Here is a 26,343-nt window from a genome sequence, read left to right on the forward strand (position 1 = left end):
AGAAACTTGGGTACCAACGAGGCTGGAAGCACCAGGCTCCTGCCTATGAGGTAGATAGGCCGAGGGAAGGTTTCAAAAACTTTCGACGACGTCAACCCCGGGTTGATTTGAAAGACTTAGTAGATCACGCAGAGGGAAACAAGAGGAAAATTTTGGACGGGACTGGTTCGAGCTTTCGCCCGAAGCGCTGACTTGCGACGCCTCAAGCTGGTAAAGAACCAGAAGAGCGTATTTAGATGATGGGGCAAAGAAAAGCAAAGACGGCCGACTATATAGGTAGCGAGAGGGAAGCGCTACCCAAAACGAAAAGACAGGACAATGAACTGTTGTAATAAAAAGGAAATACAGCACGGGCGGAATCAGCCACGTCCAACTAGTGGGTTTCCTCCCTCCTGATTTGTTTTATACGGTAGATAGGCAGCCAGAATTGAGATGTCAGGAGAAGAGGTACTGAAAGAGTAGCAGTGGAGGGTGGAAGACGACGAAACCAGGAGTGGTGGAGGATGTTTTATGCAATAGTAGAACAAAGGAGGTACAAGAAGGGGAAAAAAAAAAAGAATATTATCAGATTACCGCGATCCCTGGTCGGCCAGATAAAGATGGGAACAAAAAGGAATAAAATAATAAGAAGATAAATAATAAAAAAGAGAGAGATCAAAACCAAATTAAGAATAAAATTCAAAAACACGGGGTTGAATGGGATGAAGCGGATGGAAAAGAAAGATCGATTAAGAATCGTAGCTGGGGTAAGTAAGGGAAATCAGATACATAAGTGGAGTGGAGATGGACTGGGCTGCCATGGTTGAGGATGCACGAAAGACACCAGAGTGACGAATGCGTTTATCCACAGGCAACTGTAGCTCTCACGGACAACGGAATGGGGAACGAGATAATGGATCGGCAGGTTGCAGACGGTCGGAAAAGGGAACCAGCTTCTGACAAGATCATTGTGTAAGAGCGAGAGACCGTGTGGATGTGGATGTGGATGTAGATGTGGATAAGGGTGTCAGAGTAAATGGAGCTAAGAAAGAGCAAACACACCCGGACATTATTCACCAGCCAGCCAATGTACCATCCAATTTTTTTTTACCCTCTTCGACAATAGGAATTGGAGAAGGATGTGGATGGAGCCATGGGAATGGACGGTCAAGTCAGCCTTGGACTGGCGTGGCCATTTCAGAACTCAGACTTTCGGACACAACGCCATCCCTGAAAGCGGACAAGTCAAAGCAAGAATTGCACCGGCGACGCCCGCTAGAAGCACCCAAGAAAAAAATAATAAATTAATTAACAAAATTAAAATAATAACCATACCTAATACTAAAAAGAAGGCAAGAAAGGGAAACGAATGACTGCATGAGGAGGGAGGGGTATCAAGGGTATCATTCTGTTCCGTAGTAACTAAAATCAGTAAGTTTGTTTACTACTATAGATTGTTAATTCAATTTGTCTACTTTCGTTGAGCTATTATTTCATTCCATGCGTAGGTTGATTGATTATTCCTTTCCTCATGATTATCATTGACGGATTATGATCATACCATGCATCGTCGGATGTTTGTCTGATGTGTCTGCAGTTATCTACGTAGTTAGTTATTAGCTATTTAGCAGCTAGTTTAGCTGTACTTCCATCTACTTACTTAGTTTCTCATCGCTATCCCTTAGGGGGACTGGTAGAAGCTCTCCCTACCAGTTATGGATTAAACAATTTTTCTTAGTTCGACCCTCATTAGGATCGCATTTGGATCGCCAGGACCATCGTCTGTTTTAGCTCCAGCCGTGGATCCCTCCAGGGGTGGAAAGCTTGATGACGATGGAGCCTTGATTGGTGCTGGGCTGGCCGCAAGCAGAACTAGGCGACTAGTTCTTCCTTCCGGACCTTGGTCAGTGAAAGTAGTCAGGATGTTACGGAGGAGAATGCTGTTCCCGCCTTTCCGAGTTATGGATCCTTGGTTCTTGACCTCCTCCTCCTCCACCTACGGGATAGAAGAAGCTGAAAGAATCGATCACATCCCGTCTTTGGTTAATAATATCTATGTATTCTACTCCGTACGTCCCGAGGCTATCCTTGAGTACTCCGTACTTCCCATTCAATCGCACAAGTAACCTACTCCGGACATGTGTACTTTTTTGACTTTGGATTACTTGAGCATTTTACTATACTACTATACTACTACCATTAGCCACCGCCACCACTACCGCCATAGCCTCCTATTGAACAACTGGATCGTAAGTTAGTCTGCACGCAGTACTTGTTACTACTGCTGTTGTTAACTGACTAGTTAATTAATACACTAGTTAAGTTAGTTGTTCGGCTCTAGTTTAGTCATGTCGGTATTTTAGCGTCGTTTAGATTGTTCTGCCTAGTTTCCACCGCTTCCCCGCCCCGCCCTCCGTCTGTCAATCCGTGTTCATTCAGTCAAGTCTCATGAAGTAGGAGTACGTATACTACAGTAGTAGTAAAGGGAGATGGCTGGGGAAAGTAAGAGTAGTATCATGTTTATGCGGTTCTAGTAGGACCTGTCTGTCAGCATCGACAGCACCGACATCAGCTCCAACCCACCCCCCCGCACTGTCCATCTTCCGGATTGATCTCTCTTCTCAACATTCAAATTTACCCTTTTCATTATCGGTGTATCATAGATGGGTCAAAGATTCAGAGATAGAAACCCCTTCGAGTCAGGTCATCTCCGATTGAGTCCTTCTTGGTTCCATGGTTCCATCTTTTACTGCTTTGGAACCCTTTCCCGTTCCGGCGCTCGGCTCGCTCCCTCCTGGTCGGGTCATCCGAAAGCTCCAGCTAGACACAACTACTTACTCGTTACATGTCCCGCCCGCAGCTGCGACGTAAAAAAAATCAGAAAGGTAAAAAAAGAAAACAAAAAAATACTGCAAGCAACAGGAGAGGGTCTCCAACCCCGAGAACGGACTGGTTAGTCAACCCACATCCCTCACGAACTGGATCGCTGTCCTCTGGGGCGTACAGAACCAGTGTTTCTGCAACGCAGACGCTTCTGCAGCGCTTGTCTGTCGGTCAGTGGTCAGATTACACCGCGTCTTTACCAGTCGTATGGCGTCTTCTCTTTCCAGTCGACCGACCTTATCGGGGTTCCCTTTGCTCACTGCCGAGGAATTTGAAACTGCCTGTCACGCCTTTCTAGATCGGATTCACGTGGTGGATGATACCAAGGTGGGATGGTCCTCCATCCGTCTCGATCAGCGGGTAAGTTAGTTGCCTCGCTTCATGTCGTTCGACTTTGTTCCACCCTCCTTCTCTTGTTGCCTGTCGCTTGCGGGAAAGTATCATTTAAATCTGCGCGACAGAGATTCGAACATTGGTTAGGAAGATGGACCTGAACTATACACTTCAGTCCTTTCTCCTCCCCTTTCTTTCTTTTTTTACCTCTTTTCTTCACCCCTCCCCCCTACTACACCCCACTCTCAGCTAAAATCGTTAGGCAACCGGGCCCATCTTGAGTATTGCAAGGGATATCGGTCATGTGGATACTCTTGATCGCGACGAGCCCCTCCCGGACCCAGAGATGATCGAAGAACTACAGTGGGAGGCCTCGGAAGAAGATCCCGTCCGTCGAACTGGAACCCTTTCCATTGCGCTCTCTCCATTCTACGAGCATAGTCTAACATCAAACAGGAAGCTCTCATTCGTGCGCCCGAGACGAGTGTCCGTTTACAGGTAATCTATTATATTCTGCTTTCTCCCACGTACCACGTCCCTGTCTTGTATTTCCAGTTACGGCAGGACAACCATCCGGGGCCGCTGGGAATTGACGCGGTCTACCAACACCTGGTACCGGAACAATACAGAAAGGAACTCCAGAGCATTGGCATCATGGGTGGTATTAGTTTTGGCGTATGTGCAAGATCTCGAATCCCTAGCCCAAGCTGGAGCTTATGCTTCGTAGTATCATCCAGACTCCGGAACTCCAGCGTTTTTCGTTCATCCATGCCAAACAACGGATGCGATGAGGCACATTGCAGGACAGCTCTGTCTCACTTCCGAGACTTATCTCATGATCTGGCTCGGGTTGGTGGGTAACCGTCTCGGTCTTCAGCTGCCCAAGGAACTCTTCACAGTCGAAGGCATGAGGACATTCCAAGGCACTGCGTCACACAGTTTAGATTGATCCAGAGTACTTCCTCCCCTCTCAGGTTGGATCCCCCTGGCCTGGCCAACGTATTCCCGGTACATAAGCGAAGCAATTAATCTTCATCCGATGAAGCTTCCATTGGCACATCACTGTCCTCATCCATAGGGGCTTCCTCTTCGTCGCTCTCCTCCTCACGAGGCCGTTTGACACCTTGGCCTGCTTGAGCTTCTCCATTGACTTCTCCGCTGGGCTTCGACGGCAAAGCCGCCGATCCGGGGGGGCCGCTAAAAATCGATTTCTGGAGCTCTGTGGATGCTCCCGTGGTTTGACCGGCAGATGTTGTAGTGGGCACACTATACGTTCCGCGCAGCCGAGCAATGACGTCCGAGGGACCTTTAGCATACACAATTTTCTATATTCCCGAGTCAATGAGCGAGGAACAACCGCACTGCACTATGCAAAAACATACCATTTGTTTGCCGAAGAACTCAAAACCCTGGAGGGCCCGCATAGCCTGTGTGCTAGCCTGGACATCCTTAAAAACAATATGGGCCTGACCGCGCATCTTTTGGGTCTTCATGGCGACAACATCGAGAACGGTGCCGTAGGTTGAAAAAAGCATATAGAGGGATAACCGTAGGTCATGCTTGCGCAGCTTGTCTGGGAGATTGGTACAATACAAACTGCAAAATCGGATCAGTCAGGGTGCCCGTATTAGATTTAAGAAGTAGTATCCAAGACTTACGTTTGGTTAGGCAGTCCGGTGGCTGAAGCGGGTTTACCTTGACCACCACCGCGCGTTGGAATTACTCTGGTTGCCATCACTGCAGAGCGACAAAGAAGACCCGAGGGGAAAATAGAGCAGCTTCCCAACAATACCTCGAGCAAAAGACCGAAAAGAACACCCCGTCCAGGGAAGGAAGCCAATGGAAAGTGAAACCCGAAGATAGCACAGCTTGTGATGCGAATGAAGTTGAACCTGGATTGAGCGCGAAGGGTCATGTGACATATTATCTAATCATGGCCAATCCCGCCCGCGTCATCGTTCGGGGGCCTAGCTTGGCTGTGGTATACTGCCCACCATTCCCCCTCCCCCTTTCCAGTTGGTAACCATCGTACTTTACCTCAATTCTACCCTCTCATTCACACGGCAGTAGAGAGCTCCTCCTGTCGTCTACTAACCATGGCCGCTCCCGAAGCTCACCACCTCTTCCATAACCCAATTGCCGATCATTCTTTCTCTCCGGATAAGGCGACCCTTGCAGTTGCGCGGGAAAGCAATGTGGAGCTTTATCAGAAGTCCGGCAACAAGTTCTCGTTGACCGATGAACTCAAGGGCCATGAGAAGACGGTGACTGGAGTGGATATCGCTCCCAACAGTGGACGTATTGTTACCTGTTCTCAGGGTAAGTTATCCTCATCCCCTTGTCCTGCAATAGTCCCATCTAAGTGACCACGGGAACAGACCGCAACGCCTACGTCTGGGAACGGACCCCCACGGGTTGGAAGCCAACGCTGGTTCTTCTTCGGATAAACAGGGCTGCTACATTTGTACGGTGGTCACCTTCTGAACAGAAGTTCGCTGTTGGATCTGGTGCTCGCGTGATCGCGGTGTGCTATTTTGAAGAGGAGAATGACTGGTGGATCTCGAAGCACTTGAAGAAGCCCATCCGCAGCACTATTACCACCCTTGCTTGGCATCCAAACTCCGTTCTCCTGGCTGCGGGGTCGACTGACTCTCATGCCCGGGTGCTTTCCAGCTTCATCAAGGGTGTCGACACGCGCCCGGAGCCCAGCGCCTGGGGTGAACGGCTCCCCTTTAACACAATTTGTGGTGAATTCCTGAATGACTCGGCTGGTTGGATCCAAGGTGTATCCTTCTCTCCTAGTGGAGATGCACTTGCCTTTACTGGCCATGATAGCAGTGTCACCGTCGTATACCCTAGTGCGCCGGAACAGCCGCCTCGGGCGATGTTGACTATCGCTACTCGTCTTCTGCCTTTCAACAGTCTAATTTGGAACGGCGAGAACGAGATCATCGCCGCAGGCCACGTATGTCTCCTAAAAATTCAACTTCAGCAGAGGATCCATTACAAAATATATCGCTAACAGGCATTAACAGGATTGCGAACCGTACCGCCTTCGCGGTGACGAGAACGGATGGCAACTTGCTGGGACCATTGAAAGCAAGGCAGGGCCGGGTGCTGGGAGCGCTCGCGAGGAGTCTGCTCTTAATATGTTCCGCCAAATGGACCTCAAGGGACAAACCCAAGCCGACACCCAACTTAAGACTACGCATCAGAATACTATTAGCACCGTTAGGGTCTACGAGGAGGCCGACGGCGTCGTCCGCAAGTTCAGCAGTAAGAGATACTCCCCGGAAAAGTTATTCTGAGGTTGCGCTAACTTTTGAATAACAGCGAGCGGAGTCGATGGCCGCGTTGTTATCTGGACCATCTAGACAACTATTCGTTGTGCTAGACGTGCTAGATTTAGCTCAAAGGCTCCAGCATATTGAATGCATTGGATCCTTCACTGCGTCACAAGAATATGGAGCTTGAAAAATAGCTTCAGGTAAATAGAATCTGACCATTCCATGTACACACCATAAATAACAAGGGCACTCGAAGTGCTTCGTATTTGATGGCCCTTCATAAAGTAACAATTCAACTGCTAGTTACCCTATATTCCGTAGTGACTAATTTGTGACGGCGTAATATGTAGGTATGATCGTCCCGTAACTTTACGCAAGGATACGTACATCGTGACCGACTCCGCATCACGGGGTCAAGTCAGGGTTCCCCAGATTCTCGACGTCACGGGTTTACCAAGTCTCTCTTCACTTTCCCAAGTTTCAACCACAACTCTTTCAGCTGCTGCACCGCAGCAGATACTACCAAAGACGATGAAGAAGCACTCAGCGCTATGATAGCTCTTAATGTGTTGTTCAATTCCTACTACTTAATCCTCACCTACTTCTCCTTTTTCTTGCCGATTCGCGCATTCATTCGCCTAGAAACGGACCACATACCTTCAGGTCAGGATTTACGCCCCATCCCCGAGGAGACCTACAACTCTCTGGATGAGCTAGCGCGTGTGGTCGATGTCGCCTATTGCGTTGGCAGCACTGGGCTTCAGAAGCCTTTTCAGTGCCTGAGCCACTGCAGTGACCTCAAGGGGTTTGAGTTAATAACCGTAGGTTGTCCTGCCGTGAGCAGGAGGCTTTGAATGATTAACCTTTAGCTAGACATGGAATACTGGGCCGTTTCTTTCGGACTCTTGTGGATACATAGCGGTTTCTCACTCGCCGTCACCTAACCGTATCATTGTCGCTTTCCGTGGCACCTACTCCATTACCAACACGATCGTTGATTTATCTGCCTACCCGCAAGCCTATGTGCCGTATAACACCGGACATAAAGATGGAAAGAATGAATCAAGCTGTTACAATTGCACTGTCCACGCCGGATTCTTCACTTCGTGGCAGAACACTCGCTCGACGATCCTCGACCACGTTGCAGCCGCAAGGGAGCAGTACCCCAACTATGAACTGGTTCTAGTTGGCCACTCGCTTGGTGGGGCGGTTGCTGCGCTGGCTGGTATTGAGATGCAGCTGCGAGGCTGGGAACCTACGGTGACGACATTCGGAGAACCGAAGGTCGGAAACAAGGCCTTTGCCGAGTTCCTGGGTAAGGTATTCCGGTTGGACGAGGACTCCGCATGGCGGTTTCGCAGGGTCACGCATGTTTATGACCCTGTGCCTCTCCTACCACTGGAAGAATGGGGGTATGCGATGCACGCGGGAGAGATCTTCATCTCCAAGGAAGATCTTCCCCCATCAGCGGATGACGTTCACTTCTGCGAGGGCCCTCACGATGCACGATGCATATCAGGGGAGGAAGGTGAAATGGCCTTGGCGGTCGCTCTTCATGAATCGGCGTCTCTAGCTGCAGATGCGAAGTCGCGGGCTGGCTGGGCTGACGCTGAATCTACCGAGCAGCACGATATGTCAGACGGGCATACTTCTCAAGCACCTTTGCACGTGCAGGAAAGCGCCATGAAACACCGAGGCTTATTTGATTTGCCTAGACGACTTATCCCGTCTAGATACCACCTGTGGGAGCTCTTATTCTCCCATCGGGACTACTTTTGGCGGGTTGGGCTCTGCGTTCCTGGTCGTGACCGGGCAGGCAAGGGGTGGTGGGCGTCGGATTCGTAGTCCCGATGTTCTTCTTGACGACGAAGAGACGACGCAAGTCATACATGGCTGTAGGAACGAGTGCACGTATGAAATGTTGGTGGATTCGACTCATATCCTAAGTATAAGCGAGTCACAAATGCAGCAATACAGCTAGCTAAATCCTATGAAATCATAAACCCCCTGAGACCAATCCTCTCAAATATCGCACTCGATGGGCTGAGCTGAGCCATATAAGCACAAGCACATGATCCACAACACAAGCAAGGGTCACGAGTAAAACCGAACCCGATCTGCAAGCCTCCTCCAATCCCCACAGAATAACTTAAAACCAATCTCATCATTAGACAGCGGGGGACACCCCGATGAACTGAAACCACCGCCGCATAGTGAAAAACGCCCAAAAAGATGGTTCTGAAACCGCATGACAAACTAGCACTTATAATTTGTGATACCATGCGGGCCCTTTCGATGAATATACAACTGTATATTAGTAAAAAAATATTTAGGAATGTATGCATGTGTGTGCGTGCGTGTGTGTGTGTGTGTGTGTGTGTGTGTGTGTGTGTATGTTGTGACCTCAGCTAAGCCTAATACTGGGTTCAATATGACACTACTACTACTAGTAGTTGATGCAACATCCCCTCTCAGAAGGCGAGTTCATTAGTACTATAGGATGACTATCGTCATAGTACATACATATATGAAATATATATTCATGTGGGCTTGCAGTTGCATCATGGGCATCGGTGCCTTACTTTGCATCCTTATGGGAGGCTTAGTAGTATTGATCGAATGTTGCGTATAATGATGGGATGGATGGCTGAGCAGGAAATTGGATATTTCTTTGATTATTGATATTATTTCTCCTGTGCAACTATGATGCCTGATTAGTACGCTGTATGGGGTGTAGGCGTGTATTGATGAGGTATGGGTCGTACAGAATATATGTAGTTGCATATCATGTGACTTTTTGAAACCAACAGCCTAACCAGGTATATCCACAAGGAGTTATATACAGAGCTGAGTGGATGGTAGTATGTCTATTTGTGTTCGATTTGACAATATAGAGAGGCAAGTGTGGGGAGAGACTGGGTGACTACTTGTCCACAGGCGTCGAATGAGAGAACGTAGAGTATTATCCGTTGGGATACTTGGGACATGCTTGTGTTGTGACAAAGAGAAATTAGGAAATAGCATTGCTAAGGATATCGATGCGTTTGCTGCTACAAATTCTGGGCGGGACAGGTATGTTGAATAAAAGAAGACAACGGTACGAAAGAAAGTAGAGAACAACTGGATGAAGACGAAGAAAACAAAAGACCAGAATAACAGAAATAGAAAGAAAACAGCTCAAAGAAAGAGGGAATGCAATGAGGGCATCAATCATAACACGTACTCCAAGTGTCATCACTTTCCTGGCTCCAAGCTAGGAACAATCACAGGCCCATACTTGACCACAGCGCCAAATGTCCCATCGCCCTGCACCATATAGTCCACCGCAAGGTTCAACTTCCCACTTCCTTGGCCTGGATGGCCGTACATCGTGTTGACAACATCCGGATCGTAGGCAACAATAGCAACATAGTTTCGACGACCAATCAGCTTCCGGTGTTCACGAGGCTGTCCGGTAACATCAGACTGGAACAGCTCCAGCATGTCTTCCTTGGTATCGGTAGGCTTCGAGGGAGTCGAGCGCTGACCGTTAGCTGGGACATATAGGGGTTTGTTGCTACCATGGAGAAGCTTGATGACATATGACGGTGGAGGGTTGTTGACCACTGGTGACGATATGAGTTGATACATGGTTTTATGGTTGGAGGGGAAAGACGGATCATGCACGAGTCCAGCACCACAGGCGTTGACGGCGCCCGAAAGGAAAGTCATGCGGAGCGACTTTTGATGGGCAATGCCCTGGAGGGTGCGAATAAGATAGGTTCGTTCGAGATCCTATCCATGCGGTTAGTCCTGCGACTGTGGTTGTGCACCAATAGTAAATATAGCATGAGATTACACGTACCTTGGACTCATGCGTCCACTGATCACGCAACTCATCCAAAAGGTCAAGTTCACCGAAAGGGCTGAGGATTCCGCCCATCAGACCGGTTTTGCCCACAGCCCGTTTGACCGAGTCGAACCCTGACCCAACCATGCCCTTGGCTCCGACCACACCGGCCACAGAGCTGGTGACTTTTCCAAGGGCATTATATGCCCCCGTGACTGCCCTCTTCCCCGTAGCGACGGTGTGTGCGATGTGTTCAGCGGTCTCCAGGCGCGGGTAGATAATTGGCACTGAAAGCATCCACAAGCAATGCTGCACGGTTGGGGGTAACATGGCAACCTTGGGGAAGATCCCCTGATACGTGGGTCCAGCAACAACCTGATGAGGATTGCGCTCTGAGCGACAGTCAAGGCCGACGGCAACAACAGCGGGCCCCAGGTATTTGACAAAATGCCAACCAGTGCCGGTAATGGTGAACAGATCGACGTCGCTCTGAGAATTACGGAGCAGATCCAGTGTGGTATGGTGCTGAAACAACAGATACATCTCTATGCCTACTCGTCCAATATTCTTAAACATATTGGAGAACTGCATGTGCTCAGGGTAGGAACCAAATCCGTCGAAGCTAGCCTCATTAGCATGAGCTCCTGTCTTGGGGGCAAGGCACAGACTTACATATCATGATCATCGATCTGACAAACATAAGGGATCTGAGCAAAGGCTTCTCTAAGATAGGGCTGATCAAAATGGCTCGTATAATAGTGAAAGTAAGCATGAGAGACGTCCTCTTCGTGGGCAGTTGTCCATGGCGTCTTCTTCCGGATTTCTTTCCCACTGAGTGCAAGCCATTGTTTGAGACATGGAACCTCCTTCCACATCCGATCGGCATAGATCTGGCCTCCCAGACACAGCTGGGCATGGAATCCTCCAATCTCATTATGCTTCTGCATGATGTCTTTCCACATGAAGCCTACACCGCCGAGGCGAGATCTCTCGTTGGCATTCACATTCATAGAGAAATCGTTTCCTGAAGTGGTGATGAAGCGCCAACCAGTCTCGTATCGTCCCGCAACTAGAAACTCGTAGCGGGTGCAACCAAGATGTGAGGTGATAGCGTAAGTCCATTTGGCAGGTCCGGCCTCTTCCATACGTAAATCTATCTCGTACCTGTAGAAGGTCCATCGCTGATGAACCGCAATTGGCATGGCTTTAAGCTGACGTGGATTTGGAGACAGATCGACACTCTGGTGAATATGAATGGTGGGAGGCTGTGCGGCATCTGTCACCAAGAGAATGGAGCCTAGCCAGATGCCACGCTCTACGTCCATGTTTGTGTAGCGGAGATAGGGGCCAAAATAGACCCCATTTGTAGGAGCAACCTTGTACATATCGATCCCACTGATTGGAGGGGGCCCCGTAGTGAACCCTGACACAATTGGGGACTGTAAACTCTCAAATCCTGGAGTCAAGGGAAGACCAGGAGATGCCAAGGGTTTACCGAATGTTGATAAAGCGGGCGATGCTAGAGGATGGCTGCTATATACGCTGCCTACCGGGGATAGCGGGGTGTCGTTGAGATTCAGAGGAGTCGGACCCTTGGGGAACTCCCACTGTGTGGACTGAGTCGGGAGGTGGATATAGTAGTATTGACCCGAATTGGGATCGAGATGAGCGATCCAACCTTCTGGTAGCGGTGGAGGTGAGGATGGTGCCACAGATGGCGTTGGTAGATTGCTAACGATGGTCTGCTGCACGATCGCATGATTCCCATTCTGAACTGGAGTTTGAGCGACATTTGGAGGAGAGTATCTCGACTCTTGTGGCTGCGGCTGCATCTGAGGTGGGGGTGACTGCTTCTGCTGCGGCTGCGGCTGCGGCTGCTGTTGCTGCCTTGATTCATTTGCAAATGCTGGGTGATCATGGGCTGACACGAACGGACCAGTGGCCATTGCAGCACCGTTTGCATCATTGGCTTCTTTGGCACCGTTTGCCGGTCCAGAGGTCGCGGGGTGCCCAGTTGACGAGCTGGGCTGGCTCGTCGATACTGGAGCACGCTGCTTCTCATTCGGATAACCCTGCGATACTACGGGTCCTGGGACACTCGAGTAGGCCGGAGGAGGGGAGGAGCTTATGCGCATTCTTTCCAGATCTTGCTCTAGTGCATTCGGAGGAATCCTGGTAGGTTGGGACGCTGGCTGGGCCTGCACTGACGCCCCTGCAGGCATAGGAGGCGTGGAACTGGTCGGAGGGTTACCTTCGGAAACGACCTCAGCACCTTGATAGACAGTGGGTGGCCCATGTGGCTGGCTTCCTGGCTGCTCCGTCGGGGTCCATGGCCTTGGGACCGGTGGAGTTGGCTGTTGAATTCTGGGCTGCTGGCCGGCATATTGCTCAGCTCTTCTCTGGGCAGCAGCACTCTGAGACTGAAGTCCTGCTAATGTCGATGTTCCCGCAATCCCCGAGGCGGCATACCGCGCCTCGATATCAGACGTCGCATGCTGCCCTGGCTCAACCACCGGGGTTTCTGGAGGCGGCGGAGAGCCGCGTTGAGCACGAGTTGTCGAGTTTGACGCCGTTGAGCTTATCCGGTTGATCGCATTGTTTGGTGGCTGTAAATTGTGTGCTGCTGCCGGTTTGTTTGAAGCTTGAGGAGGTGGATAATACTGCTGGCGGTGGTCTGGATAACCAGCCGACTGGGACTGAATGTTTGGAGCTGGAGCTGGGGCTGGAGCTGGAGCTGCCAGGCCCGGCATGCGCTGATGAAGTCGTGAAAATAGTCCTTCGCGGTCCGGAGAGTCCCCTGCGGGGGATTCGGGCAAGGGTTTCGGGACATTGCCTCGTCGCTCAGCTAGGGTGGCCTGCTTGGGCTCACGCAGCCGCAGAGAAGCCATATAATCGGAAGTCTGAGATATGCCGGAGCCAGCCGACATATTGCTGGGAACTGTGGGGGAGTCTCCCAGAGCGGCTCCACCGTGAGATACTGGACTAGAGCCACTCGAACCTGAGCCACGAACATGCTGGGGTCTCTGCCTATCGTCGGGATAGGGCAGAGGGGCGCTATGCGCCGACGCGGGGGAAGGGGTTTCTCGCTTGCCAATGCGCAGCGGTTCAATGACGGGCGAATCGGCCTGCGGTTGCCCCGATGCAGTATTCAGGAAGAGCTCCTCCTGGGAGCGATAACCCTGACGGCTTGCGCTGGGACGACTCATACTGTCCTAGGTCTTTGCTGAATAGATTGGAGATCAGTGGAACGGAAGATAGCTAGAGAGAGACGTAAAGGTTAGCTTTCTCGAACGAGCAAGAGCGCCCATCCAAGAATGAATGAATGCGACGAGACTAAAAGACGAGGGAAAGTAGGAGGAAGAGAGGAGGGAAAAGAAACAGGAAATAGAGAGGGACATGCGGGGGAAAGGACAGACGGACTGGTAAGAGATGCCGTGTGCCGGGGGGTTGTCAACGACTGTCGCTCATTCTTCGTCGTTCTTGAAGCCAAACAAAGGACCAACTTTCAATGCAGAGAGAGGGAGGAAAGGACAAGGAAAGAAGCAGGAGGCAGCGAGATTCCTCTTGGGCAAAGCTGGTGGCTCGACAGATTAGCCGCCGAGGGGGATGCTGGCGGGCGCATCATTGGCTCAGCGCAAAGGCCCCAACGGTGCATGAGGGGCAGCTCTCCGCGAATTATCAGTCGGAAATGGTTGATCTCCTCCTTCACGGTCCTGCAGGTTTGGCCTTCCCTGAACCATGCGATACCCCAGGGTTGCATGTGGCTGCTACTAGCACCAGGTCTGGCTGTGTGTCGCTTTTCCAACTGCCGGTGGAGACCCTGAGATATACTTAGTAGTCAGTAAATAGTAAGTATCTAGACGGTTTGTCTCCTCCCCGAGCATCGGGATCGGCCCGCCGCGGTACCTTAAGTAATAAACAATTAAGTAACATAGTCCGGATGTGGATCAACATGACCACTATGCATGAAAAAGCATGAGTCGTAATCCCATCTGGTCATGGTGGTTTATTATTATGATTCTGACTTCGTTCACTTCGTAAGACCTATCAAAAATGCTAAAAAAGGCGCTGGCGTATACGGGCCCCGTCTATATCCGCAATCCAAACCAACTCGAAAAAAAAGAAAAAGAAAAGAAGAAATATATCCCAAGAGAGTAAATCCCAGATCCTACAACTCCAGCTCCAAAGTAGTCCCCCCCCCGAGAACTCGCAAACTTATACCGAAATGACTCAACCGTAGTTGACTAAAGGTCGCCCATGCTCGGCTAGCACCTCCGCCCATTCGACCTCCAGCGCATGGCCTCCACGCTGAGAATGCTGGATTTGCCGTTCGAAAAATACCTGCAACATCTGACATGTTGTAGCCGAATTATACCCAATTTCGCCCTCCTCTAGGTTGGATAGTAGCTCCAAGGCCATCATTTTCAGCCCACTTGTTGGAGCCACAGCGCCCGCCAGGAATATGGGAAAGGCAATGAATCGCCGGTCCCCTGCTCGCCCCTTCTCCACGATCCCCGATACGATCTGTAAGGTTCGCATCGCGTGGTGGTGAATCTCCTCGTCTGAGGCAGCCCCAGACTCCAACCGCTGTCCTGCCCAGAGACTGGTTGAGGAGAAGAGCAGGCTGGTGTGATACAGAATAGCAAGCTAGATGGTAACAGCCGTTAACACCACGCGCTCGGGTGAAGCGAAGGGGACTGACTAACCGGCTGCAACAGACACTGCGACTGTTCTGAAAGACTAATTTGATTCTGGTACAAGTACCCCACCTCCTGCTGGCCCCATAGCCTTATGAGCACATCACGTACCTCCCTTAGTTCCTGTCGCCGAGAGCCCAAGTAGTTGTTTAGGTAAGAGTCTTTGGCATCGCGCGTCTCGACGGCGAGAAGTCCGATTCGGATGGCTAATGTAAAGGTGTCGTAATATAATCGCATGATCAGAGGTAAGCTGTTATCAGCCTGTGGATAATCCGAGTCACTGGGCCCAACTGCACAACACAGCGACTGCAAGTCTAGTAGCAGCTGGTTGTCGAGAACGGCGCGGACAAACTCCCCCGTGCCTGCACCGCTGAACAGCGCATATAGATCCACGTGGCATACCCACCAAGCGATGCAAGGGAATCGTTCAGCCCCCGGAATTGATTGCCGCAGCAAGGCCAAATGAAGCAGCCGAGAGACGTGGTGTGACCAAAGGTTTGAACCACCGGGGTTGGCGGCCACAACCTAGCGAAGTCAGCGTTAAAATCCTATTGATTATACGCAACGCCTTAGGCGCGAGTATGAGTAGGAAAGGGATTAACCAAAAAAAAACTCACCTCATAAACAAGCATCAGAAAATGTGTCAGATACAGAGCATCGGACAAGAGGTCTTCATTGCAGAGACTACCATGGGAAAGAGCGGCAACCCGATCGTAGTAAAATGAGGCATCGATGTGATGGCCACCCCCGTGGCGAACCAGACTGAGAGCGGATAAAGCCATCATTGTATGGTATAGCTAGAACATTTAGAGATTAGATTCCATACAAATTTATCCGACACCCAATATGGCAAGCATTACGCACAGGAGGGAAGTTTGACGCCTCACGTTCAAACACAGTCGCATCCAGACCATTGATATTGAAAAGACCAGTGCTTGGAAGGAGCTGGAAACACACGAACTGACGGAAATGTTCGAGAAGAAGCATTTGATAATAATTGGGTTCGGCGCTTTCCTGTATATGCTGTACACTGGTGGCCGGATAGTCCGGGATCAATTCCGATACCGACGGTGCAGATAATGAGAAGCTTCCCTGGTCTGATTCAGGTGATTGAGGGGTACTTCTTCTGTCTGGGTACAAATGTCTTCGTGCAGACTTGAAGCTCTTCAATACAACGACATTTGGACCATGGACCCAATTGTCATCTTCAATCGGGGGATTACTGGCACTAGCGTTTTCGAGCAGAGCATCGTTCCCAGAGTCTTGTTCAGAGTCCGCGTCTGCATACTCAGGCAGTCGAGAGAAACTCTCTGGGATGGCTATCACATGGTAAGTTCCAGGTACCGCTGCTTGTGCCTTTCTCTCCCGCTCTTCATCTGATGTGAGTGCCGCAAAGGGCGGGAGTAAGTCGCATGTAGCTGGAGGCACGCTAGTTTTCCGCGAAGTGACTGTCGCTGAGACGAAAAACCATGAATTTATTAGACACAATCCAAGGGTAAAAGAGGGTTACGGCTGCTCACGGTCCCAAACCACGTTTCCCGCGGTCCTAACATCCGGCATGCGCTCCCTTACGCGACGGGTATCATCTCGGAAGCACAATCGTGGTTGGTAGTCACAGACATGGCCCAGACGAGCACATTGCTGGATATCGGATCAGGTCAGCATGGAACAGCGCAGCGCTCACATTGGATCTGGATGAAGCACATTACACTGAGGGTGAACTTCGTCGCACTTGACTGAAATTGCGACTTAGTAAGTATATCGTCGCATTGGAGCAGGCAGAAGAAAAGGCCCTTGCAGAGATGTGACTGTCTCTTCGGGAAACCCAAGCACTCACCTTTGCGGCTCTACTTCCAAACAAGGCAAAACAAGTTAGCATCTCGCTGTACGGAACGTCGGATATCACGGCATTTGCTTCTGACACGGGAGGATAGGCTCACTCTACACGTCCTAGGAGGGTAAGATGACATTAGAGATACCCACAGAACGGGAAATGAAGGCTTTTCCCGCGCCAGCGGACATACCAGCAACCAGTTCGGGAACGGGGTGGGAAGCGCAGTCGGTGCTGGCGGACCGAAACCTTCTTGGGCGTCGGAGGGTCCAAGCCGGCGCTGGGGCTCACCAGACAACTCTTGGGGGCAATGATAGGCAATCTTAGAGGCTGCTTCCTGGAAGACCGACCAGAACGGGTTGTCATCGATATACTGACGGCTGCCATGGAAGAAGTCGCTTTTAGGGCTAACGCTGGGAATGACGCATCAACAAGAGATGTCTGGATGGTGACGGGAGCGTAGGCACCCATACTCTATAGGCTTCCTAGACTATATAACGTGTGGAGTCTATGGGAGATTGTGAAAGAAGAAAGAGCAACTGAGTGCATCAAAAGGAAGAAGAAAGTATAAGAAAAAGAGATTGAAAATAAAGTGGAGTGAGGATGCCAGTCGGGTGACTATAGATGAAAAGAAACAACCATGTTCGGTAAGTTAAGAGGCAAATGGGCTGGGGGCCACGGATGAAGATAAACGAAATCGGAAGTAGTGTCGTTTATGCATCCTTAAAAGGGATTATCTATAGGGTGGAGCGAATAATGGAGGCTGAAAAAAACAATTGGGAAAAAATGGAAAAAAAAAAAAAGTAGGTAGAAAAAGAAAAAAGTCTAAATGGAAGAAGAGAAGGGGAAAAAAAACGGGAACGAAAGATAGGAGTGGGAATCTGGAGTCTGGAGTCTGGAGTCTGCAGAGCTGTCCAGAAAAGTAGTAGTTCGTGAGGAGGGTGAGAGAAAGGGAAAGATAGGATCAGGTACAAGACGGAGCTGATGCAGAAACGCCATGGAAAATAAAAATAAAAATAAAATGGAATAAAAGAGGCGTTCTCAAAGATCATCAGCCAGCCCTGTCCACAGTGGCGGTTCCGATGGGATTAGACAGGGTGAAAGGCGAACTGCGAACAGGCGAATGGAGAGGCAGCAGCCCAACTGCCACCTTGACGCGAATGGCGTGTTTGTCTGTGGGTGATCAAGGGCGAACTGAGGTAAAAGGGAGAGGGGAAACAACCCCCCGGGATGGATGTGGTTAGGCCCGTATCTTAGGCGAAGAGACTTGGTTCCAATGAAGGCCCTAGGATACAGAATCTACTAGGTACTAAGGAAATAGTACTCGACTATCCTAGACCATGGATTGCAGATGCCAACCATGTGGCAGCGAGGGTAAAAAGAAAGAAGATTTGAAATAAAGCCCGCCGGGGCCGAGAGAAGAAGGAACAGACCAGTAATGCTAGCCAGAGCAAAGTTGCTACCAAGGATGCTGATGGGACGATGCTTTTCCTTCCTCAACCTTGGGGTCCAACATCTCCTTCCTGGCATCCAATTAGGTCCAGGAACTTTTCAAGTGGAGTAGTACTAACCATGATCTACTTCATGAGACACATGTCTCGCAGCTTGTCTTCTGTTTACGATTGATTGATTGATTAATTGATTGATCGATATGTTCCCTCCGTGAGCACTGGCAGGCTATAGTCGCGACCTGAATATAGACCAGGGCCCACGGTTCAGGCTGGATTTTGGGGGAGGGGAAAGGCGTCAGGTGAGTTCGGCCACGCCGATAGTATACGGGGGACCGTGAACGAGTCATGATGGCTCTGTCTCATCTGGTCAGGTTTGGGTCGGTATCGGACGATGCATCCACTTTGAGACTCGCGAAGCCACGATGGGTGCAAGCTCCGGACTGGAATTGGAGCATCTAACCCAATCCTTGGTAGGTTCACGTCATATTTTTTCGGGGCCGAGCCACGCTGGGTGGCTGCCAGAAGGATGCTAGCCAGACAAATGGATGTATCTAACTATCTATATTCAAATAGTGGCAGTTGAGAAAAGTGGGAAGAGCTGAAAGCGCACCCACCCAACCTTGCCAACCTTAATGGCGGGGGAGTCAGTAGTTAGTAGTATGTACTTACTACTAACTACTTTGTAGATAGTCCCCCCTGGCTTGGTCCTGGTCCGTCGGATGGATGGATGGACACTTCTTAGTAACTTACATTACGCGATGAGAAGGCGTACGGGCCACGTAACAACCGGCGTATGTTCGGTCTACATACAGCAGATATTACCATGAATTACCAAGCTGCGTCTGTACCAATAGCCGGTGCTAACCCAGGTGAGTCTAGCCTTGCTCTGCTAGACGCGCCTGGGCCAATCTAGATTCCTCGGGCTTGCCCGCAACCACGCTCAGTCGCTGCGAATTGAAAGCAAACAAGATCCCCCGTCACCGCTTCCTCTCTCGTACTTACTCCTTCCATTCAGTTCCTCAGATTTGTCCATGGGACGGACATCCCATTCTCCGGTCAGTGGTGGCTTGGACGAAGGATGATTGGTTAGGCGCAGGTCTGCATTACACTACAGAGGCAAGTTAAGGTTGGGTATTATGCACCTTGGCTATAATCTAGATATCTATCTAGCTGATTTATTGTAAGTCCTCCGGCGCTTCTGCCCAAACGACACCCTTACAACCGCTCCCCGCCCCTTTCCTGTGCATGCCTCCAGTTTGGGACGGGCACATTCAGGAGTGGCTCGGGTTCCTGACAATACCCAGTAGAGGTACGGACTAAGGTGGATGATACACATACAGTACTAGAAAGTCCCATGATCAATCTTCCGACTCTGAGACATTCTTTCCCCCGCATACGTACCCATGTCACAGGAATCATTGCAGATGGACGAGTGCCCGATCCAAGATCTGTCGCACTGGTCCCGATCTTTCCTCTTCCCGCCAGCTTTTCACCAGTTTCTGGATGGCCTGATCGATCGGGAGTTCCGTCTGCTTGCAGAGCTCAAAGTATGCGACAGCCGCTCGGGCGCGTTCAGCTCGAACGGCTTCAACGGAGAGGTCTATCTCATGAGCGAAGATCTCTACTGTTAGCGCCGCCAAGGACTCCTGGGGCCCACGGCGATCGGGTTCGCCACTCCGGTCCGATGCCCACGCCCCAATTTGGCCAAAGACTGCGCGCAGCTCCCGGTACAATGTAACCTGCACGTTTCTGCCCCCATGGCCCACTAGGATTCTGTGCAACACCGGTCTCGACTCATCCAGATGTCCGTGGAGGGCTTGATTTCCGTTAGCATATTGATGATTGGGTGGAGATGCCAACTGCAGGGGAACCCACTCTTTGCTGAAGTATGCGATGCAAAACTGAGGCATTGTAAGATACATACCACGCAAGCCGCCAACGTGTCGTCCAGGGTTTGTCTGCAGAGGTAATCAGCAACTGCCGTGAATCCTCGCCGAGTCACACGGGAGTATCTCTCGGATTTATTTCCGCCAACATATCAAAACGAATCAAAAGTAACCCCGAGAACAGAGGGATGAGTAGAAAGGAAACGCGTGGACTGAGAGCATACGGGATACAGACAGGGAACATACTTCGGCTTTTGATCCTTGCCTGAATCCACATCCATTGGATCTCCTTGATCTTCAACATCATCCAGCACGTGGGTGACAATGGCAATAGCGTCTGACATCAGATCCAAGTCTTTGCGTGCTTGAGCCACTCCGCCAAGAGCAGTAAGCGCATGGGGGCGATATGCAGGGTTATTCCGCTTCGCTTCTCTGATAGTGATAGTCTAGAAGGGAACAATTTCACCGGCAGTCAGAGAGCGGCCCATCGAAGATTCAAATGTTTCGGAGGAAAAGGCCTACCTTCATTGTTTCTCCAAGCGTTGGCTTCTCTTGCCATAATTTCTTCGCCTGGCCCGAGAACTTCACAAACGCTTCTAACACAACTTCTTTGCCCTCCCACGTTTTCCCGGCCACAGCTCTCTCCAGCACAGGCCAAACATACTCGCTTGTCGAGAGATCAATTTCCGAGTCCAGCGACATGATAGCCTTTGCAAGCCCCAAAGCTGCCGTATGCTTAATGGCCCACCGGGCCGATTCTAAATTGCTGGACACCAAGTCGGTAATTTCCTTGATGTAGAGAGACACCGTGCGGTTGCCTCCGACATTATCCTGCCACGTCTTCTCGAACACCTCTCTGACGTGCTCATCCAAGTCACATTTGGACACAAATATGAATGGTAGTGCAGCCGTAGCGAAGGCCATAAACCGGTCATTAGACAACTTCGAAGCAGCTTGTAAAATCTCGGCTGAAATGACCCGCTGATTAGAGTCTTCGGCGGTCATGTATAGTTCTTTGGCATGTTCGATTGTCTTTAGCACTCGATTATCCGAGGCGAGACGCAGGAGATAGCCAATAGATGTACAGTAGGATGCACTGACGGTGTCATTGCGATCCACCACGAATTTGCCGAGGAGCTGTATGAAACGATCTGCATAGGGGCGGAAGAGCATGGACCGCATGCTTAAAAGGACCAAAACCCGGCTACAGCCAACCTTAGATGGAAGCCCAACGGCCGAGCGCAACACACCTTCAAGCCTCGTGGCAAACTCTTTCATACTCTCTTCATCCAGCATGTCTATGAGGTACCTTTCAATCACTTCCATCATGGGAGATGTTCGAATGCTGGACAATCTCATCTTGTCGATATCTTGGCCTGTCAGACCATACTTATCGGCGTTTAGATGAACGTAGTTGACTGCTTGAGGCTCCAATGAACTCAAAGAATTCAGAAACTGTTCCATCATGTGGGGTATGAACGGCCGCAATGGTCCGCCTGGGCTTTTTCGGATCATTTGAATCAGGGCTCCGATGGCAAATCCTTGGACCTCCTCAACACCGGATTCCATGCCCTTATCACTCAATAGGAATGGGATAGCGCTTCGTAGCATGGTTTCAGCTCGCTTGGTATCAGTGTCGCTTGTCTCCAGTGTGCGGATAATCGCATTGGTAATCGTCTGGCAAAGCTTCAATGCTGAAGCTCGAACGGTCTCTTTAATATCATCTAAAAGCTTGAAGGCCTTGGTAAAGATTTCATCCATGTACTGCGCGTACTTTTCGGGCTGACGACCCTGGATTAGATCGGCGATTGCAGTACAACTTGCCTGCCGAACCCTCCATTCCCGACCCGCCAAGAGGCTCCTCAACAGATCATTCATGATCTCATCAAAATGGGTCTCAATAACTTCCATCGGATCCTTGACCAGGGCCTTCCAGATGGTATTCATGGACCGCTGAACATTGGGATTAGGGTCGAACCGGTAGCGAAATAGCTTAGGATAAATCTTAGGGTTCTTCGCCAGGTAGCCGTTGACGCTCGAGTCAGAAAAGATACTGCTGATGCCCATTTTGCTGAAGGCCGCACGACTCGACCAGAGGGCATTATTCGAAGCTAAGGACATGAAGCGATATACAAGGGTTGGGTCACCGGCTTCGGATGCGAGGTTCATGATGTCTTTGTAGGTATTGACCGAGGAACCACCACCAGTAGGGAGAGCCCCGGGTTCGAACAGCTCTGTATTTTGGCTGACCCTGCCACCCGCGAGGGTTGAATTGTTCTCGGTGAAGGAGTTGACCAGGTCACGCACTAAATCGTCTTTCAGGCTTTGGTCGCCCATGCCATAAACGAGGCTTAACCCCTGTGCACCAGTTTCCTGTACCACCTCGTCTCGGTCAACGAGCAGGCTGCTAAATGAGCTTTGGCATTGACGCAGACGATCTTGCATGAGGGATAGATGACCGCAGTTTTTGACCAGACTCAATAACCAAATAGCAGATGCCCTTTTAAGCGACGGTTTCGGTGCGCCACATTTGGCAATAATTGTGTCAGCCACATCCGCAAGCACTTGTTCCGGCACATATGAGTCTGGCGACTCTGAGTCTACATCGAATTCCAGAACCAATGATTTGGAGTTCCAACCAGCCGCAGCATTGCTTAGCGCTTCACCGACTGTGAAATGTATCTCAGGGCTGCGGATTTCATGTAGGCCATAGAGGGCTTCCGTTAGGGTACTGAAATGTGAATCACCAGGGTCCTCCTTCGGAAAGATCAGAGAGAGGAGCCCCAGTGCCATTATGGCCACTTCGCTTTCGGCCTTCGCATCTCGTACGAGAACGTCTCTGATAGCTTTCCATTCCATATCAGAAAGAATAGAAGGAGACAGAATTTTGGAGAGACTGAGTTGTCCAATTGCTAGCTGGGCGGAACGTCGAAGAAGTGAGTCGCGCGCGTTTTCGATCATGTCACGGATCGTATGAACGAAATGATCCACATGGACGTTTGGCACCTTGGCTATCATGTTACGGAATGCAAGTCTGCTCAGCATATATGATAGTGCTAACACTGCTCCTCGAACCCTAAGTGCACCCTCGCCAACTGCAGTTTTCCATGGCGTTATACACTCTGTACACTCCACAACCAGTGACATGAGGTCATTATCAGGAAGGGCAGGATGAGAGGCTAGGATCCCAATTGCGCGGGCAGCCATGGCCTGGATGTCTTGGTCGTTGCTCTTCAATGGGGTTCGCAGCACTAGTGTCTGCGGGACCACCGCCTCCACTATGTCGTTCGAGGCTAAAGAGCATATACTGACAAAATGCTTTCCGCATTGCTGCAGTCCCTCCCGGCTCTCGCGGGTAAGGCCGGCCAAAGCGCTGTTCAAAAACAGGACAACCTCTTCTTTGTTGATAGCCCGAAGATAATGACTAAGAGAGGACCTTGCGTGTTCGTCGGATGTAAGCATCACGTCAAGTTTAGTGTCCCAGTCTTGGTCGACCTCTATGGTGGTATTAGAAGCAGAGAGTGCCTCCCAGAGCAGTATGTTCCTGATGAACGCTATGATGGATGCAAACGCGTTCTTATAGGGACCCGATACAATTTCTGATGCAGAAAAACCAGATACTCCATTTGAGGCTGCCGATCCAAGTATGAAGCGAGTAAGTTCCGAAAACTTTGGAAAGTCATACCACATAGAATCTTTTCTGGCTATGGCCGAGTGGCTATCGTTTGAAGGACTCAAAAGTCGGTGCCAGAATGGATGTAGACCTTTCTTGCCTTCCTCCATAACTTCCTGTTTGTTTTCTGACCCGCGCGCGATCGCCATGAGATCTATCCAGCGGGCGACAACATCGTGGTATGGCAAGAATCTGTTAGCAAAACGTACAGCAGCGTACTGAGGACCGCGAACGACAGCGAACCCACTAGCTGGATCTTCTCCTCCAGGGTAGTTATTCATCTGCCGAATCAGAAAAGACCGCAGTTGGTCTTGGAAGTCACTGTCCCAGCTATCTATTGAAGAGTTGAGTATGCTTCCCAAGGCTTGTTCAATGCTCACAAATATCTGGGAGCTGGAATCGTCGGAGCTCAAGGAAGCAAACAGCCATTGAATGAGATCAAAGCCAGAGAGACCTTCCTGCCCATTGTACAAATCAAAATTGGTTTTGGGAACCAAAATACCGATGCTTTCGTACGCAAGACCCCGTAGACTCAGATCTGTACTTGGAAGTCTTTGCCCGCTGGCCGCTGGACTCGGCCATCCTTGAGACTGTATAAAATCTCTCAAGCCTGCTATGAGCTTGGGTGCCACTTCATCCAGGTCAGATGGAGAACCCATTTTAACAACCCACGTAGTGAAGTTGAATATTTGTGTTCTCAACTTCGAGGCCAACAGTCCTTGTGATGACCTTGCAGCATCTGATAGAAGGCCTTCTTCAATCACCCGCATAACACTCACTCTATCCTTTGTCGCTCTAATCGATTTTCCAAGGAAAATCAGGATTCTGGTCTGCAAAGCAGGTCGCGCCGGAGGTGCGCCATCAGGCGTCCCGGCTCCAAAATACAAGCCGTAAAGTTGTTGCACGACCTCTGCCGCCTCCATGTCCGGAATGAATCTTTTAAGAGTTTCTTCGCCAAGATCGGAGAGACGGGAGTTTGCATCTGCAGACGCTATGAGAGCAGGTAAGAATCGCTCTGTGTCGCTGAAAGCTCCACTAGCCAAGAATCTTAGAGCATTGACTTTGGTTTCTGTCAGATTCAGACCACCTTCTGCAGAAGGATTCCATGTTTCTGATATCGAAGCGTCCTTGTTCAGAAATGTATAATCTGCAGGAGACAACCCGGGACAAGTGGGCGAGCTCTTATCTGCGGGGGCAAGGAGCAGCAATTTCTCAAACCATTTCGATAGAAATTGCGTATCTTGGCCGGACAGACCTAGTCGAGTCTTGAGCTGTATATCATCATCGCTGCCCTTTGGTGGTAGCTTAAGCAAGGGCAGAAGCCGCAGGACAAGGTTAAATACCACGGCGGCTTGGTTGACAGATGTCCCGATCTCAGAAATTCCCTGAAGCAAGGGAAGCAGGATTTCGACTCTAGCATCTGAGCCCAGGCGGTCAATACCTTGTTGAAGGTAAATCAAGTCGAAATGCCGGATGAGCTGGGACTTTTGCTCTTTGAACTGCTTCAGCAAAGCCGTGACCGGCAGTTTGATAGACGGGGCCTGGACTCTAGTGTTGACATGCTGGCAAACTGCAATCACTTTATTGCGAACAGCAAGACTTTCAGATCCCAGCTTCAATAAGAGGGGAGGTAGGTATGTATTTAGCAGGGTTTCCAGTTTGGCATCGGTATCCGCCAGCGCAATCCGAAGCTCAACCTTGGATATCAAGCTCAACTCGCGAGCTTCGGAGCTTGCTGGCGTAGTGTCTGTAGCCATAGAAATTGAGGTTATGTCTAAAGAAGAGAAAGATTACCACATTGATGTATTTTTGGTTCTGCAGTAACTCTATAAAGCTTCCTCAGGGGTATGATAGGCGGGGGGGGAGGGTGTAATAAGTCAAAGAGGTTCTTGAGTCTGAGCTCAAGGCAGGCGATCCAACGTCACCCCCGCCAACCCGAGGCCACGATAACATCCCGATTGGGAAGACAGTATCCACATTAGTCATCATCTGGGGCTCAGGTACCGCCGTGTGTAACGGAGTTGTATGATGGTATTTATGCCTAAGGTGTCTCGGAACATTGCCTAATGTGGAGCGCATCTAAATAAACTTTATCGGAGGATGTAATGACGAAGGTAAGCTAAACATTACATTTGATAGTATAGAGGTGGATAAGCAAAGTTGAATGGCATGAGCCACACTATGTGATTCGTGTAATACAGTCGTCATCTTTCGCTGAAGGTCAAGCGTGGGCAGTAGCCACGCTTCTCTGTTCAGCTGCCTCACCCCTCAAGAACCTTGCAACTTCACCTCCGGCGTCGGCCAGATGGGCATTCATGGGTTTGTTCTGGCTCGAATTACCAAAAAGACACTGCCATAGATCATCCTTCTTCACCATTTCACCTCCTGATGCCCCGCCTGCCATTAACTTGGACAGTGCTGCATCTTGCATTTCTAGAGAGTTAGCCGAATCAATGGCAGTTTCAGTGAGTTTGGGTATCGATGTTCCATTATC

The 26,343-nt window shown here is 50.2% G+C and overlaps 9 protein-coding genes across 9 annotated transcripts; 5 read left to right on the forward strand and 4 right to left on the reverse strand.

Annotated features, from left to right (window-relative positions):
* Nucleotides 1-783: 783 nt before the first annotated feature.
* BO85DRAFT_464336 (uncharacterized protein) lies at nt 784-1,287 on the forward strand (the record flags this gene model as incomplete). The annotated part of the gene is made up of 5 exons (XM_025661978.1): nt 784-827; nt 905-951; nt 992-1,068; nt 1,106-1,145; nt 1,181-1,287. 5 exons carry the CDS (start codon nt 784-786, stop codon nt 1,285-1,287), a joined length of 315 nt encoding a protein of 104 aa, XP_025509874.1.
* Nucleotides 1,288-2,622: 1,335 nt separating this feature from the next.
* BO85DRAFT_213552 (ATG3/ATG10 family protein) lies at nt 2,623-4,332 on the forward strand. Its single transcript, XM_025654628.1, has 4 exons — nt 2,623-3,222; nt 3,458-3,583; nt 3,652-3,870; nt 3,923-4,332. Exons 1-4 carry the CDS (start codon nt 3,070-3,072, stop codon nt 4,142-4,144), a joined length of 720 nt encoding a protein of 239 aa, XP_025509875.1. The 5' UTR covers nt 2,623-3,069; the 3' UTR covers nt 4,145-4,332.
* BO85DRAFT_408919 (U2 snRNP complex subunit MSL1) lies at nt 4,221-5,052 on the reverse strand (the record flags this gene model as incomplete). The annotated part of the gene is made up of 3 exons (XM_025657420.1): nt 4,854-5,052; nt 4,578-4,791; nt 4,221-4,520 (listed from the first exon to the last, which is right to left on the reverse strand). The coding sequence occupies exons 1-3, from the start codon at nt 4,928-4,930 to the stop codon at nt 4,221-4,223; spliced, it is 591 nt and encodes a 196-aa protein (XP_025509876.1). The 5' UTR covers nt 4,931-5,052.
* BO85DRAFT_454400 (WD40 repeat domain-containing protein) lies at nt 4,919-6,791 on the forward strand. The gene is made up of 4 exons (XM_025661279.1): nt 4,919-5,514; nt 5,574-6,160; nt 6,231-6,471; nt 6,529-6,791. Exons 1-4 carry the CDS (start codon nt 5,292-5,294, stop codon nt 6,567-6,569), a joined length of 1,092 nt encoding a protein of 363 aa, XP_025509877.1. The 5' UTR covers nt 4,919-5,291; the 3' UTR covers nt 6,570-6,791.
* Nucleotides 6,792-6,935: 144 nt separating this feature from the next.
* Nucleotides 6,936-8,515, forward strand: BO85DRAFT_454401 (lipase family protein). Its single transcript, XM_025661280.1, has 2 exons — nt 6,936-7,303; nt 7,356-8,515. The coding sequence occupies exons 1-2, from the start codon at nt 7,034-7,036 to the stop codon at nt 8,325-8,327; spliced, it is 1,242 nt and encodes a 413-aa protein (XP_025509878.1). The 5' UTR covers nt 6,936-7,033; the 3' UTR covers nt 8,328-8,515.
* Nucleotides 8,516-9,716: 1,201 nt separating this feature from the next.
* Nucleotides 9,717-13,517, reverse strand: BO85DRAFT_493493 (WW domain protein; the record flags this gene model as incomplete). Its single annotated transcript, XM_025663831.1, has 3 exons — nt 9,717-10,256; nt 10,327-10,933; nt 10,984-13,517. 3 exons carry the CDS (start codon nt 13,515-13,517, stop codon nt 9,717-9,719), a joined length of 3,681 nt encoding a protein of 1,226 aa, XP_025509879.1.
* A 302-nt stretch (nt 13,518-13,819) lies between these two features.
* BO85DRAFT_508483 (uncharacterized protein) lies at nt 13,820-14,132 on the forward strand (the record flags this gene model as incomplete). The annotated part of the gene is made up of 1 exon (XM_025664469.1): nt 13,820-14,132. A coding segment is annotated over one exon (313 nt), but the record flags the coding sequence as incomplete, so codon positions are not given.
* A 409-nt stretch (nt 14,133-14,541) lies between these two features.
* On the reverse strand, nt 14,542-17,310 carry BO85DRAFT_464341 (Zn(II)2Cys6 transcription factor; the record flags this gene model as incomplete). Its single annotated transcript, XM_025661979.1, has 7 exons — nt 14,542-14,958; nt 15,018-15,533; nt 15,626-15,805; nt 15,873-16,462; nt 16,529-16,649; nt 16,846-16,925; nt 17,052-17,310. The coding sequence occupies 7 exons, from the start codon at nt 17,308-17,310 to the stop codon at nt 14,542-14,544; spliced, it is 2,163 nt and encodes a 720-aa protein (XP_025509881.1).
* A 2,219-nt stretch (nt 17,311-19,529) lies between these two features.
* On the reverse strand, nt 19,530-26,280 carry BO85DRAFT_508515 (ECM29 family proteasome component; the record flags this gene model as incomplete). Its single annotated transcript, XM_025664470.1, has 5 exons — nt 19,530-20,149; nt 20,215-20,248; nt 20,423-20,622; nt 20,699-25,596; nt 26,115-26,280. 5 exons carry the CDS (start codon nt 26,278-26,280, stop codon nt 19,706-19,708), a joined length of 5,742 nt encoding a protein of 1,913 aa, XP_025509882.1. The 3' UTR covers nt 19,530-19,705.
* Nucleotides 26,281-26,343: the final 63 nt, after the last annotated feature.

The sequence above is a fragment of the Aspergillus piperis genome (assembly GCF_003184755.1).
Source record: "Aspergillus piperis CBS 112811 unplaced genomic scaffold BO85scaffold_37, whole genome shotgun sequence".
NCBI classification, from domain to species: Eukaryota; Fungi; Ascomycota; class Eurotiomycetes; order Eurotiales; family Aspergillaceae; genus Aspergillus; species Aspergillus piperis.